The sequence below is a fragment of the Hetaerina americana genome, unplaced genomic scaffold (genome assembly GCF_022747635.1).
Source record: "Hetaerina americana unplaced genomic scaffold, ioHetAmer1.1.p SCAF_17, whole genome shotgun sequence".
Lineage (NCBI taxonomy): Eukaryota > Metazoa > Arthropoda > Insecta > Odonata > Calopterygidae > Hetaerina > Hetaerina americana.
Window position 1 is genome coordinate 4832501 of NW_027286730.1, and position 14664 is coordinate 4847164.

Here is a 14664-nt window from a genome sequence, read left to right on the forward strand (position 1 = left end):
CTCGGAAATATATGGAAAGTTTTGTTGGGGATCCTTTATCATCGGGGTCAATTTCGCGAGTCGCATAAGCTGTAATAAAAAGTTTCCTCGCTGGTATCCTTAGCGGTTACTCTTAAAGGACAATGCGCATGTATGCCATTTTAAAATCCTTGTATTCCTTCGGTACAACGAGCGACGCCTGTATCACAAGAACATTTGCTTGTGTAAGTCTCAGAATAGATATAATCTAACATCACTTTTGAGGTACTCGTGTGTTTTCGATTTAATATTGAAAAATTGTTATTTCTGTATTCCATGAATGTATGAATGTACGTGTTTTAGAACAATAATACTCTCGCTATGTCCAAATGGCTAGAACTGCGAGGAAGAGAATAAGTGTAACAAAAGTCAATTGAAAAATAAATTTTAAGGAGCTACGTTTCACGAGGGAGGACAATATGTTTGGCCATGCGAATTACGGCATAACTCGGTGACTCCATTTTGATACTTTCATGACCGTAATGCACCTAATAAATGCTGAATGGTCGTTTTTGTTCCTGTTAACTCTCTGCAACGAGGCGAACTAGACTTGACTACATGCGTGGTCAAAATAATGACTGCTATCCTCTGTCCGAACTCTTGTATCCGCCTGTGGATATAGAGCTGCGGTTCGGCCCTGGCAAATGACGCTGTTGAGTGGACCATGAGGATGCTGGTCTATCGCACTAATAGCAATTGTAATAACTACTTCATCAATAAGAACAAAACCATCTTGCCAAATATAGGCTTTTGTTCCAATAGTATTTATCCCAATCGGTGGATTCCGCTCCGTAGATCCGCCTCTGCCTCAGTTAATTACTTACACCAGTACTGTGTCTTAGGTATGCCGACAAAAACTGTGTGTATATATGTGTTTATATAGTATGTATATGTGTATACGTATATATGAACTGGCCCCCCTACCCTGATGTTTGAATTTTCACACGCCGTATAGGGCTCAGTAGTAGTAGGTGATCTCTACCATCACCTACTAAACCGACCTTCGGGTTGATTACTGTGTTAATGGTTTTTATATAAATAAATAAATATATATATATATATATATATATATATATATATATATATATAGTATATATATATATATATATATATATATATATATATATATATATATATATATATATATATATATAAAGATATATGTGTGTGTGTTTTGATTACTTTTCGTTTTTTTTTCTATTATTTTTTAGCCTTCTAAATACGTATTTTTAAATTGCCATTCGATGGCTAATGCGCTTTACTGGTTATCTTTTTTTGGAAGTAGCGGCGTGACACTTTGCAGCGGTAAAACTATTTCCCTTTTTCACCCGTGGCGGTAATTCACAAGTGACAAATAACCCGCACCGAATTTTTATATTTCACTGACGTTGACACTGAAGGATATACGATGTGTCGGCTTTTATTTATCTTTCCCTCGTGTACAGGTTTTCAGGCTGGGAGTCGGAATTCACACCTCAAGAGATCGGTGTTTCTAATCTCTGAACGCAGTGAAGAGGATTTCCATTTTTCTTAACCGCAAATTATCGACCTGTCTTTAATGTATTCCTGAAAACAACGCAGAATACCAACTCAAATCAATCACTCAAATGTCAGCATAAGCTCGGAGATTAATTTGAATAAATGTGGTCGTTTCAAGGGAGTTAGTTCAATTCTTTTAGAGAGTAGTTCTCAAGAGGGTTATTTGTAATTCTGAGGTGATTGTAATTCTTGACGGATCGGACTCCAACGTGGGAGGGTTTGTAGTTTGAATATTTCTCCAGATGGCACTCTGATAATTGACAAAATAGCAGTCCTCGAAATTCAGCGAGAACCTTGTCTGTTTTGAATACATTTTGGGGCCTTGAAAAAATGACTTCCTTGCCTTATCGGATTTTTTTCTATATTTTTGTGTCAAGTGTTTAATTTTTGTCTTGTGCTTTTTTTCCATCGCGCGGCAGTTTAGGTCGTCACTGCTCTTTCTATGTTTTAGGTGCATGCTAATAATTTCATTTTTGGCGGTGATATTATTTATGCATCTCGGCTAAATATTTTCAAGTTCATACCCCTTCAATAAGATATTGATTTTAGAAAACAATGTTTTCTAATTTGTTAACATTTTGCCCTTTTTTTATGCTGCGTAAGTGGACTTTTTACAGAGACATGGATAGTTAATAATTGAAATGCACACGTGTATATTGGATTTGGATTGGTTTTCATAAGAATTTTCTTCTAAACGGATGGCAAAATCTGTATCATCCCTAATCGAAGCACTGATCTAACCGTAACGTGTGTCACATCATTTTACGAAATCGTGTAGACGCTGCTTCACTTACGTCACTAAAGTTGTCTTTTATTGACCGCGTTGATTTAATAAACTCCCATAGCATCTAAAAAGATCAGTGGTGTATTAATTCTGTGTGATGAGAGAGTGATAGCTGATGCTCAAGCCTCTCTAGTAATTCTCAATTCTGCCACCCTGAGCCCTTTATCGGCTATTCAATCAATAACCTCTCCACTTCGTCATATCCTCTTTCCGCTCCCGAACCTTGCTCAGGGTATTCATTTTCGCACTTCCCCTCTCGTGGTTAAACTTTTAAACAATTCCAAGGCTACTCATTCCCTTCCAAACTTTTACCATGTTATCATACCTTCGGTTTTTCAGGAAATATGATTAGCTACGTGTTTATGGATAAGGTGTAAAGATACAATTATTCGGGAACGGCAGTGACCCCTAGAGCTCTAAAAACGAAAGTGAAAGTTAATTTCATAATCCTTTTTACGTGTTTCTCGATACTTATCGAACGTGATATTTTGGCCATTTTGATGTTGTGGCAGCTTGACTAAATCTTCGAATTACTATGTGTAGTGCTAAAATATTCGTTTTTAGTTTAATTTATATCTTCCTTCTAAAGATTGTCCTGCAAAAAATTGAAGTTGCTTCTGCCGAGTTTATCGTCGCCTTTCTTTGGCTTCCTTAGATAATTTTGACTGGGAAAGTACAGGTAGCACATCTGGTAGCTTGGAGTGCTGCGTTTGCGCTATAACTTTGTAAAATGGGGTGTGACGAAGGCTTTTCAAAAGTCAATTTCTCTGATTTACCAAAGTTCAAATGCAAATGTTTTTTGAATAACTTGAAATAGTCAAGCATGATGTTAATGCTGAGAATAGATTGGCATTGATGGTAGAAGCTCTTTTCAAAAGTATAAATTATGCACAAGTTATTTTTAAAGAATTGAAAAAACATTGTTACTTTTTACTTTATTTAATTAACATAAGAACATAAATGGCGATAATTCTAATTACTTTATTCTTGGATATGGTTATTACTTTAAGGATAAGATTATTTTGACATTACCTTAGAGACGTTGATAGTCTTAACTGAGGGGACGTCGACGTTCATAGTACGAAGAAGAGCTGTTGAAAACATTCTACTGGGCAAAGATGTTGTCGCTAATAGTTATAATAACAATTCTATAGCTCTGAATATACTATTGGAACGTATATGTTGATAACCAGAGTAAGCGTTAATATCCTTGGACGAATGAGAATCATTATTATTTACCATAGCCTAGTGGTATGAAAGTATTGTAATTAATGGAAAGACAATAATTTTAAGCGGCACCCTTGAAAGACAAAAAACAAATTTTTAAAAGGCGCTGGAGGCAATAAATAATGGAGGCAAATAGCAATAATGTTATAAACATAAGTTTCAGATTTAACTTTGTGGAATTCCCTCAGCATGAGGGTAACGACTTAACACATCCACAATAAAGATCTTTATTGTGGAAGTGTAAAGTTTCTTTTTTACCCTCAGCAATAATTTTGTTGACTTGGCAAAAGTCGAAGTGCGTTCACCATTTGAGGCCGTCTCAAGCTATCATGATAAATTAGGTTTTACGTGGAGTAAATTGTATTTTAAAATTTTGCGGGTTAAGTTTTGTACTCATTCAGATTTATGCATGGAACAAGTACTTATCTTTCTGAATGTTTCTTAAGCTCTCTAAAGTCACGATTGTGTGTTTTTTTTAAATAATATGTTTGGCTGAAACAAAAATGTGCCCCGGCAAACCTAAGTTTGCTGCTTATTGTGGGAAAGTATTCAATTTCATGTCATAATCTGTGTAGCGTATTCCGTTTTTCAGTTGGTGCTGTCAGACACCTTTCTGGAGTAAGAAACCGAAGTGCAATGCAACGATAATGCCAGATGTTCGGCTATAAACGTCTCTCATTTCCATTTGTCACTAATGCCGCTCATATCATGGATCATGTACGAAATGGGGTGTTACATAGAGAGTAAGGGGAGGAAGAATTTACATTCTTGTTTGGCGCAAATGTGAATGAGGAACTAATACCTGTTTAATGCCTCGTACTATTTCAAGTAGTAAGGCCGTAAAAACTTCTTTATTTCGCAAATAAATTATCCAAAACAAATAGTTTTGGACGTGAATTCGTTTCCTTTATTTCTTGGCGATATTTGTTGGTGGACTTAAGACCTCATGAATTTCAGTCAATTGGCGTCACGCAGTTCGTCATTATGCATATCAGCTCATGTTGAAACTTTGGTCTTTAGGCTGGAATATTTAATTTAAAAAAATCTCATTGTCATTGTGACAGTGTGATTTATGTTGATGAGCTATTTCTAACAAATGTTTCTTTTAATAAGTTCACATCATCCGTCACAGCGTATCACTGTATGTTTTACTTAATGAATTTTGAAGGCTCATGAATGGCAGTTCAGAAGCGACAGGCCGCAGAATATTAACTGATATTTTGACGTGGTGTGAAATCATTTGGTCTCCCATCTTAGTCCTGATCTCGTCAACTTATAGAACTAGATGTGCAATGTTCATCTTTATGGTGGACCCTATTGTTTGGAAGAAGAACCACTTATGTGTCATTTTATATAGTATGTTAAACTTCATATCCTAAACCATAGGCATTGACCCTTTTACATGCAAATATTAAAGACGAAAATTAACTAAGTGTAGTGAATAAGGTAAAGAAGAAGAGTTCAGGATTTTTTTGTCTTTTACTTGCCTCATTGGTGTAAAAAATATTATTTATTTGTTAAACTCAGGAAAGCCTCTTTAAAATTGACGTTGGCTGGTAATTTATTGAGAACGTTCGGTAATAGTTTTCAGTTTTCTGAGAGTTCTTTTCTTCGACCAATTAGAATATTTCGACTTCATTTTGTGTTTTGTGCGACGAATTGAACTTTCATAATACGTTTCATGATCTCAGCTGAATAATATCATGTTATAAAATATTTTACGAGTAAATACCTTACTGAGGCATTCAATTTGGCGCATGGGCTCAATAAGCTCGTTTATCGATATTAGCCCGGCTGGAGAATTTTCTTGGTAATTCTTTGTTTGCTTGTCTGTATAGTAACATCAGCTTCACCTAAACAGGTCAATAGGGTTAACAAAATAGATTCCATGCGCTACGCAGCGCAGATTGACAATCCATATTGTAATTATTTCTCTTAGATGTCAGATCACCTTTCTCGATCATTCCCCATTTTTTGTTTCGCTGTGAATTTCGTTAAATATTATGTTCGAGTTTCATGATTCTCCGTATATGCAGTGTTTGACGAGCTACATTATGAGCTTTAGCTATAAATAATTGAAACAATTGTGTCTTCAGAAATCCAATGCATTTTGGCTACTTGAACCATCGTGCGCTTGTTTCCGCGGTGATTTCTTCTTGGCGTAAATGTTCCTCCTTGACTGGCGGTTGCATGAACACCAATTACTGGGTTTTGCGTGCGGTGGTTATCTAAGTCCCCCTACCAGGTGAAATGGCAATGAAGAGAATCCCTTATTCAAGGGTGAACTGCACAATGAATGCTGCTGCTTCCCCATGCGAGTTGCGTGATTTCTCGTTAAAATCCCCTAATGGAAGTTGTTCTCTTTGATGTTATAGAGCTCTGGCGGCCTTAGTCATCTATTGCATGGCAACGGCGCACCAACACTCAAGGGTAAATTATGCCACGGCCTACTTGTTATGCCGTGTATTCGCTAACCTCCTAGCTAGTCGCTTTGGATACGATCTTCAGATCTCTTGTTCACATTTTGGATCTCCTTGGACTCATATCGAGAAATATCTCCGTTGGATGATGTGTTTTATTTTGGTGTTCCACGTAGGTATAAAGTGAAGTTCGATTCGAAGGATTTATTTTCTGCTGTCAGTGGCTTTAGAAGTAAATCTAAGACTTTTTCGTGTAATTTGTGGAGAGAATGCCCGTGAACATATTTGTAACACCTGTAGTTATGATCCTATAATTTAAATGCTTTCGGATCATGACTTTCAATTCGTGAGGATTCGAATATAATGCAGTTCAATTCTTATTTGTCTTGGGGCGGTCCAAGGACTCCGCGGGCCTAATAAAAACGGATTCAACTACGGATATTTGATTTAATATTTTAATCCCGAGTCAATTTGTTTCTTGTTTTGTGAGAGAGTTTAGATGCCGAGCCTTAAGAGCTCATGTCAACAGGACAGATAAACATCTTTAAGGTAAAGAGAGTCATGCTCTGCAATGAATATACGTTTGGAAACCTTTCGCCCCGGTAATTCCATTGTATTTTTCCTTCCTAGGCTCCAACACCGTCGCTAGTAACGTTAAGGGTTTTTTCCAGACACCTTTGTTTTCCTGTATTTTGGTACCCACATCAAATTTTAAGTATCCTGGAATACTCCCTCCCTGTTGCCCTCTGTCCATAAATTTCTTCAGATCGCCAGTGGGGTTCGGTAATCCTATCTCGGAACTCTTCACATCTCCGGCAGCGTTCCTTTCCCAGCCCTTTTGTCCTTCATAAGTCAAATTATGATAGTCCATTTCATATGCGTAATTTCGCGCGTGAGTGTTCTAAAGTGTTGTGTAAAGCGTGTGGCGTGTTTTGATGAAATCGTGGACAATTATTAAGTTCCTATAATAAAATTCGAAATCCTTCCAGGAAATTACGACTTATACTGTTAATTTTATTCAAACGATCCCTCCACTAAAATTCCGCATCCTTTCACGTTTTATTTCTCCCCAAAATACATATACTACGTAATAAAAATTGCGGGAATTGCCTTTATTTTGAAATTCGGGTCCCGTTCACATTTTAATCGATAATGCGCAAGGAAATTCTTGTGAAAACTAATCACTGAACGAATTTTTCCAAACATGTAAAACGATGTATTTATATCAACATGTTTCTAAGGGTGTTTTTTATTTATAATGTTAAATAAAACGGAAAATTTTCTGATTTCACTATAATTTGGCAAACTTATTTTTATGTATGATATGGCTTATCATGTAATTACATTGTTTGGGAAACGAAAATGGTAATAAAAATCTCCCTGATTTTCTCTTATAGCCTACAGTAGTATATTATCCTTCCGTGGTTAAAATAGTACGTAAATTCCTCTCTCTTGTAGTTGCTCACTGTTCTATGTTTTCTCTTTTCTCAGTACGCACAAGAGACGCAGCACGAGAAGATCCTCCGAGGGCTAGCCGTTGGCATAGCCCTCACGACGTACGGCCGACTCGAGGAGGCTGATCCACTCGTGACCTCCTTGTCGCGAGACAAAGACCCAATCCTCCGGCGGTCAGGCATGTACACCATTGCCATGGCCTTCTGCGGCACTGGAAACAACAGAGCAATCAGGAAGCTCCTCCACGTCGCCGTAAGTTCAAATTTCACATTTTTCTTTCCGTATTTATGTAGCTGGGAGTTTGATAATCGTGTTGTTACTATTATGGGAACAATATTTACGGAAATTGAAGAACGCAAATGAGTTCTGTCGTTGTTTCTGAATAAAATTACGAACAGCGTCACGTAGCCTCCCGTCTTCATTGAAATAATTGACTAATCAGCAGAAGTAGCTAACTTTTCCCGTTCATAATATTAGCCGTGGGATTTTTAAATTATAATTTCAAAAGTCGCCTTCGCTACTAATTTTCAATTCGAAATCTGCTGGTTGATAGTAGATTTGAGGGGTTTGATTACGTCAGGATCTAGGGATATACATATTTTGACGTTATGTATTTCAAATATCGATTACATGGGTAAAGGTTTAATATTATGTTAAAGTATAATGTCTGATTAACAATTTCAGTTTCCAATAATGTTTAAAGATTTTTAATTATGATCTGGTTTTGTTTGGAATGCCATTGTGAAATTATAAGTGTATCTTATGTTATTCGAATGTAGGTTCTATAGTAAGAAACTCCTTAATTCTAATTATCAAAGATTAGTATTACCCTCTTCATTATATGCTAATATTTGTTCATTCCCCTTGTATTATCCACCTCGTTTATGCTTCGTTATTAATATATTTTTCGTACTTTGTTATCATAATAACGAATTCATTGTATTGTTTACTCATTTATTTACTTATTTTTATTTAATCATATTTATTCATTCATTGCTATTACTTGGAAATTATTATTAATCACATTTTGTTCGGAAAACGCCTGGAATTGATTTAGGAAATTCTGTCGGAATTCGAGACACTTTATAACAATGGAATAAATAAAATATGAAATGCCAAACGACTCGTTGGCTTTTCCCGTTTTTAAGTCATTTCTGTGAACTGGATGTACTGCATCGACTGCACCTTCGTCTTTGATTTTTTGGGGTTTAAGCGGTTAGAAACAACCATCAATTCTCTTGCATATATTATGAGCAAACTATCAAAATGCACAACGTAATGAGATGTATGTATTTAAGTGTTTTGTGAGCCATGATGCGGAAAGACTTAAAATGCGACGCAAATATTACAAATATCGCGATTTGAATGAAGTGTCAGCACAGTTTTTCTGGAATGGAAATAATCGTAGCGTACTAGTGACTAAAGGGATACCACGGATGCATGATGCACGGATGATGATACAAGTTCGTGTGGTTAAAAAAAATCACAATGACGTGGACCAACCCTCTGATGCTCATGATTTCCAACTAGTTTGTGGAGTTCGTTTTAATACGTAAAAAATAATTTTTCTGTGTTTTGCCGTAACACCGCGTTTCATGGTACTTCTCATTTTCAGTCTCTAATTAAATGTTTAATTTTAATGCGATACTTGATGCAGTTAAAAATTCAGCGCAAGGGCGCAGCAGCTAGTGAAATAAGTACTGTAAATACTTCGCCTCCGTGTCCTAGTGCTGATTTTATCTTTTCCTGAAAATAAAACTGGCTCCCCACCTAACAAGGACGCCAATGTGCCATTTATGCATATGTGTGACACCGGACAGGTCTCAGGTCATTTATATTTGTTAACCTTCCACGTGAACGTTGCACTTGAATTGCCGGTCGGACAGCGACCCTTGGAGCATTTGAAAGTCCAAATAAATCGAGAATCCTTAAGTTGGAGGAAAACTCACGTGGAATTCTGGAGTGAATATGTATTTCTTTGTATATTTTTACTTCGTAACATTTTTCCGCTTCGGAGATTAGACAGAATAAGGCGAAAACATCAATGCTGCTCACATATTTTCTGGAAATATTCACCTTATATTCTCCTGAGTTGTCGCAGTCAAATTTACCTGTTCAGGCGCAAAAATATTATTGTTTTGTAATAATACTAGTTTTCTTTGGAAAAATTAACGTGCCCAATTGAGTGTGAAATATTTCATTAAAAATCCGTACGAATTTGTTTTTAATGCAGAAAAAATTTTCATTGATTTTATGCATGGAAACACGAACTAAGAAGGCATGAAGCCTAACTCATCTGAAAAAGGCATTAACAAATGTGGCAGTCTCGGACGGTAGTGGTAATTTTTTATTCCTCTTGCTGCGTAATCCCACAATTTACTTCACTTCACGCCCGAAGTTGGTCTAGAAGACAGCATATGGATAAGAAATGAAATAGTTATCGGAGAAGTTTCATGGTGGATTGAGAAAATGCCCTCGTTCCACTTTCAGGTTTAATATGTTGTAGTAACGTGTTATTTACTCAATGACATAGTCAATTGCCCCAACGGTAGGGGATGGGAAATGTACTGTCGTGGCTATGGAACGTGAGCTGGATAATTATTACAGCAGTTGTCAGTTAGGTTCATTTTGGAAATCAAAGGCATTTTCGTGTCCTCTTCCAAGTTATTAGGTATTTAAAAATTTATTTTGTGTTCCTCAAGCTAAAGGAATTTATTTCCTATACAATTCAAACCTTCATCGGAGGAGCATGTGCTGTTTAATATCATGCACGTATCAAGCAGCGAGTCCTCCATTCCATTTCATTCGGATCTGTGGTGCCAAGGCTTTTATCCATGACTTATTCCAATCAATTTGATTTACCATGAAATCGTTTCCGTTTGAAGTTAAGTTCACCTATTCACATTTGGATACCAAACGGGTGGTTTTGACGGACGAGGGTGTAGTTCACTTCGAACCAAGGTGAAGTTGTGAGAAATTCACACCTTCCGGGTAGAAGGGGAAGGACAGTTCCTTTCCCATTGCCACCGCTGGGTTTTCTGCAAAATTCTTCTTAGCTGGAAATCTTGGTTTTTATCTAGTTTGTTCTAAGGCATCGTTGGGAATTCCAACCCGAGACCCTTGGGTCAGTGCCCAAATGTTCTATTTACTAGGGCACTATGTCAAAATTGAGATAAATAAATATAAACCTTTTTCAAAGGCTAGATACTTTGTGATCCAAGGAAGTGGCGCATAGTACCTGCAATTCAGATATAATGTGACCGTTTAACGTCTGTTTTATACAGACTCGGAATCCGCCATAAAATCTCTTTGTTGGAGTGGAACGATGATCCCGGACGGGTGATCACTGCCTACTACCTTACGGTCTTCTTTCTTCGTGGCCATTTTAACATTTTGTTTCACAAAGAGCAGCGAAATACCCTTTTGAAAGCAAATGAACCGCATGATAGGAAAAGCGATGTTATCGTTGCATTATCACAAGCATTCCATAAACCATTGAAGCGGCTATATCGTGGGTCGTAAAAAGGAAAAAGATTTTGACTTGGGTATTGTGAGAAATTCCTGAACCAATTTCGAGGAAAGACATTTTATTTAGAACGGCTAACTTAAAATCTCAAATATTTTGAGCTTACGGCGAGTGAAATTCCCAAATTATCTTGTAAAAATGGCGGAACCGTTTCGCTCTCTGCGTCGTCAACGAAAACTAATTGTGAGTCCCTTGAAAGAAAAGGGCTTTCAAGCGAGGAATTTTATAAGAGATAAAGTGTTAGGGAAAAGTGTTGCGATTAAATCACAAGACGCTGCTGAATTTTTTTTTTTACTTTGCCGCTCTAACTTGAATGGACAGTATTCTGATTCCTTTGTGTCAAATGTTTTCTTTCACAACATCTATACAAATGCGCGCTAAAAAAAGCTGTTGTCCGTCGGTATATCTTGGTGTTAGATAGTTCTGATTTGACGGGAAAAACTTAATCGGTAAATGCATCGAATGAAATCTCGTTTATATTTGTGAACACATGTCTTAAAATAGCTGGTTATTTTCCTAATCAATGGTGAGTTTCTAGGATTTGTTTAATTCATTAGGCCTACAATCATTTGCAGTCAGATAATACTTTTCCCTGGGACAATAAAATACAATTATTTATATAATTCTTTTAAAATTAACTAGTAGAAGTTCATTGATTTTCGCATTCAACTGATGTATTTGGCATCTTGCATATTTACCAGCTAAAAGAATATTTGTTAGTCAAGCGACTTTATTTTATTTGATATCCATCTTAAGATGCAAGTATTGACAAAGCGGAATTTAAATTATGATAGCTTTAATGTGTACACTTTTAAGTCTCAATTCATTTTTCTTCAACCCTATACCAAAGTTTTGAAAGATGGTTCGTGTGGCTTTGTCTTGACGGTGTCTCGTGTCTTGTAATCTAACGTAAAAGGCCCCTAACGAGTGCTAATTAAATGTTCCTGTGATTGCAGTGGATTTAATTTATCTTCCCATCTTGCCTGAGCTTAACGCCACTCCATGTGGCCCGTACTCTTACGGGCCACATGGAGTATAAATAATATATATAAATGCCGCATGTTATTTTCGCTCGTGTACTTTTTTTCATTTCTCTTACCACGCGAACTTAAAGGTCTAGAATATACTTCTTTGAGAAATGCCTCGCTATTGCGTGCCAAAACTGAAAGCGGAATTATTTTTATTAGGTCAGACCTACAAAAAATGGATACCATTTTCTCGGAACACATCTTTTTACGAAAAAGCAAGGAGAAAAGTTTGTGTATATTTGGTAAATGAGGTTTATTAGTGGAGGTGATGTATCTCTCCAATATATTCTTAAAGTGTCATATTGTTTTTCTTATGCTCTTTTCACCTTAATCCTTCATTTTTTCTTGGATGTCATGGTCTTCTTTTTTCGTAGGTTTTTTTGTTCGACAATAGTCTCCATAATTTTCCCTGAAAATCCGCCTTTGAATGGCTGCCGTTGTAATCCCATTTCCAGTCATGAATCCTGAAAAAGTGTTCCATTATCTCCATCTTCTATCACTTCATACTTGATATTTCATATTTCTTTCTTCCCCGTCTGGGGCTAGTTCGTGTAGTTCAATGATGTTATCTTCCGTTAGCGAGTATGGCCCTTTCCTGAAGTAAATTTTTATATGTTGTAAAAGGTTCTGAGGATACTCTCTTATCAGTTTTATTTATATAGTACAATTAATAATAAATACTTCTTGGTCCGATCTCATTTTTTGTTTGAATGCTTACCTTTGTGGTGGAATATTTTTGCAAGCACCAGTAGTGCTTTTTGGGCGGCCTTTATCGCTTCGGATTTAGTCAAGAAAATATTAACGTTTTTCGATTCAAAATTTGCAACATATTGATCGGTGTTGCAGTGAGCCAGTCTGTACCAATTTTTAATTAATGTGCCTCTCAAATTTGTGTATAAATGCTTACGGTGAAATGAGCAGAAGTTTTATTTAAGTCCTTTATTGGCATACTGAGCTTTTCCTCGCGTGGGACGAGTGCAACACGTTCGTTGAATTCGCCATCGTTGACTTATGTTTTTAATTATGTCCCCTTAGGTTTATTTTGCGCCGTTTCTTCCTTTTCTTTATTGCAAACAAATTAGGTCAGGTGAAAGAGAAGCTGGTCTCTACACCTACTAACGGATATACTTCCTAATTGGTTTTGCATTTGGATACTCAGCGATACGACCTTTTTTTGTTATTCAACCTGTTACGATGTTCAGGATGTTAGTTGGGGGTATACATTTTAAATACGAACGGGCTATTTCGATAATCCTTTCAATCTTCATATGATTTGCTTACAATCTACCTATATCCTCTTGTTTCACTTGTGATTTGGGCTAACGAATATATTAATCAATTATTCTTTCAAATTAAGTTATTGTCAGGGCTGTTATTCATGTAATAATTAATTTCTTGAACTTCTCTTATTTATTTTATAATTTAAACTCGTCATGTTTTCTCTTAAACAAATGATTTATTTTCCGTCATATATACGATTTGGATAATCGTGAATTTTGTGTATTCGCGAATTATTGATGTATGCTAACTCCATTTTCAGTGTCTGTCAAGCCCGAGACTTTCCAAATACGGCGAGTGACGAATATTGAATTACTCTTGGAGGACGTAAATGACTCAGTATCCGCCATTTCCACATTTGCCTAAGTTGACGGGGAAAGCTCTTACGGACGTAGAGGAATGCCCCAATTTGTATATCTTGCGTTGCGTATCGGTTTTTGATTGATCTGTGATCGTTTGGGGGATATTTTTTAAGGAAAGAAAAATAAACATAAAAACTTACTTAATATTTCTTGCTAAAATGGTATCGTTCCACAATATAAGTCCCAAAAGAGTGTCATTAGTAATATTTTCACTGTAGTGAAAACTGCCTGTGACTGCCACTCTCTCGGGAAAATTTGGCTTTAGGAATCCTTACATTATTTCCATATTTATTTTTCAGGTGTCTGATGTCAACGATGATGTCCGCCGTGCTGCCGTCACGGGGCTAGGATTTCTGCTATTCAGGTAGGTGATATTCGATTTTTTTTTTAATTCTTCACGGTTTGTTATTTCTCACGAGTTATTGAAAGTGCGAGGGCTGAAATTTGGTCTTCGTGGGCGCTATTGTTTCTTTTACTCGCAACGACGAAATGACGTTTGCAATGGGGAAAAATGATGCCCTCATGCGATATTTTTATTTTACTCGGGCTTTTAGAGTTTTCTCTCCGCCATAATGATATCCAAAAATACGTGCCCGCAAGCGATTTTGTGGTATATGCAGTTCTTTCTAAGGAGCAGGTTGAATAATGTCGTCACAAGATATCCGATGTTTCCATTTCGCCATTTTGCGAGGGAAGACGAAAAACTGAACAATTATAATAATAAGGTAATAAAATATGAGTATGTTAAAGATAAAAATAAATAATAATTAATATATATCTTAAGTTATTTATTTGAGAGTATCTTTCGAATTGCACCTTAATAGTGATTGATATAGTTATAACCGTATTGCTTTCTACAGAGAAGACTTTTGGTCAAGTATAACTAGTTAACTTAAAGAGATTTTTCAATTTAAAAAATATAGTTGGGAATAAACTTAATGCATAATACTATGCCACACACATTAGGAGTAGTCCTCATGCTATCACGCCCGCTCGCTTCCGGCTGCTTCAAAATCGAAAACACATG

The 14664-nt window shown here is 36.4% G+C and overlaps 1 protein-coding gene across 1 annotated transcript in view; it reads left to right on the plus strand.

The window, feature by feature from the left end:
• Window positions 1–14005, plus strand: part of Rpn2 (Regulatory particle non-ATPase 2) — a 36714-nt gene extending 22709 nt beyond the window's left edge. The window contains exons 10-11 of the mRNA XM_071584274.1: window positions 7480–7695; window positions 13937–14005. Of these exons, the coding sequence (XP_071440375.1) occupies window positions 7480–7695; window positions 13937–14005 (285 nt within the window). The remainder of the gene's footprint in view (window positions 1–7479; window positions 7696–13936) is intronic.
• Window positions 14006–14664: the final 659 nt, after the last annotated feature.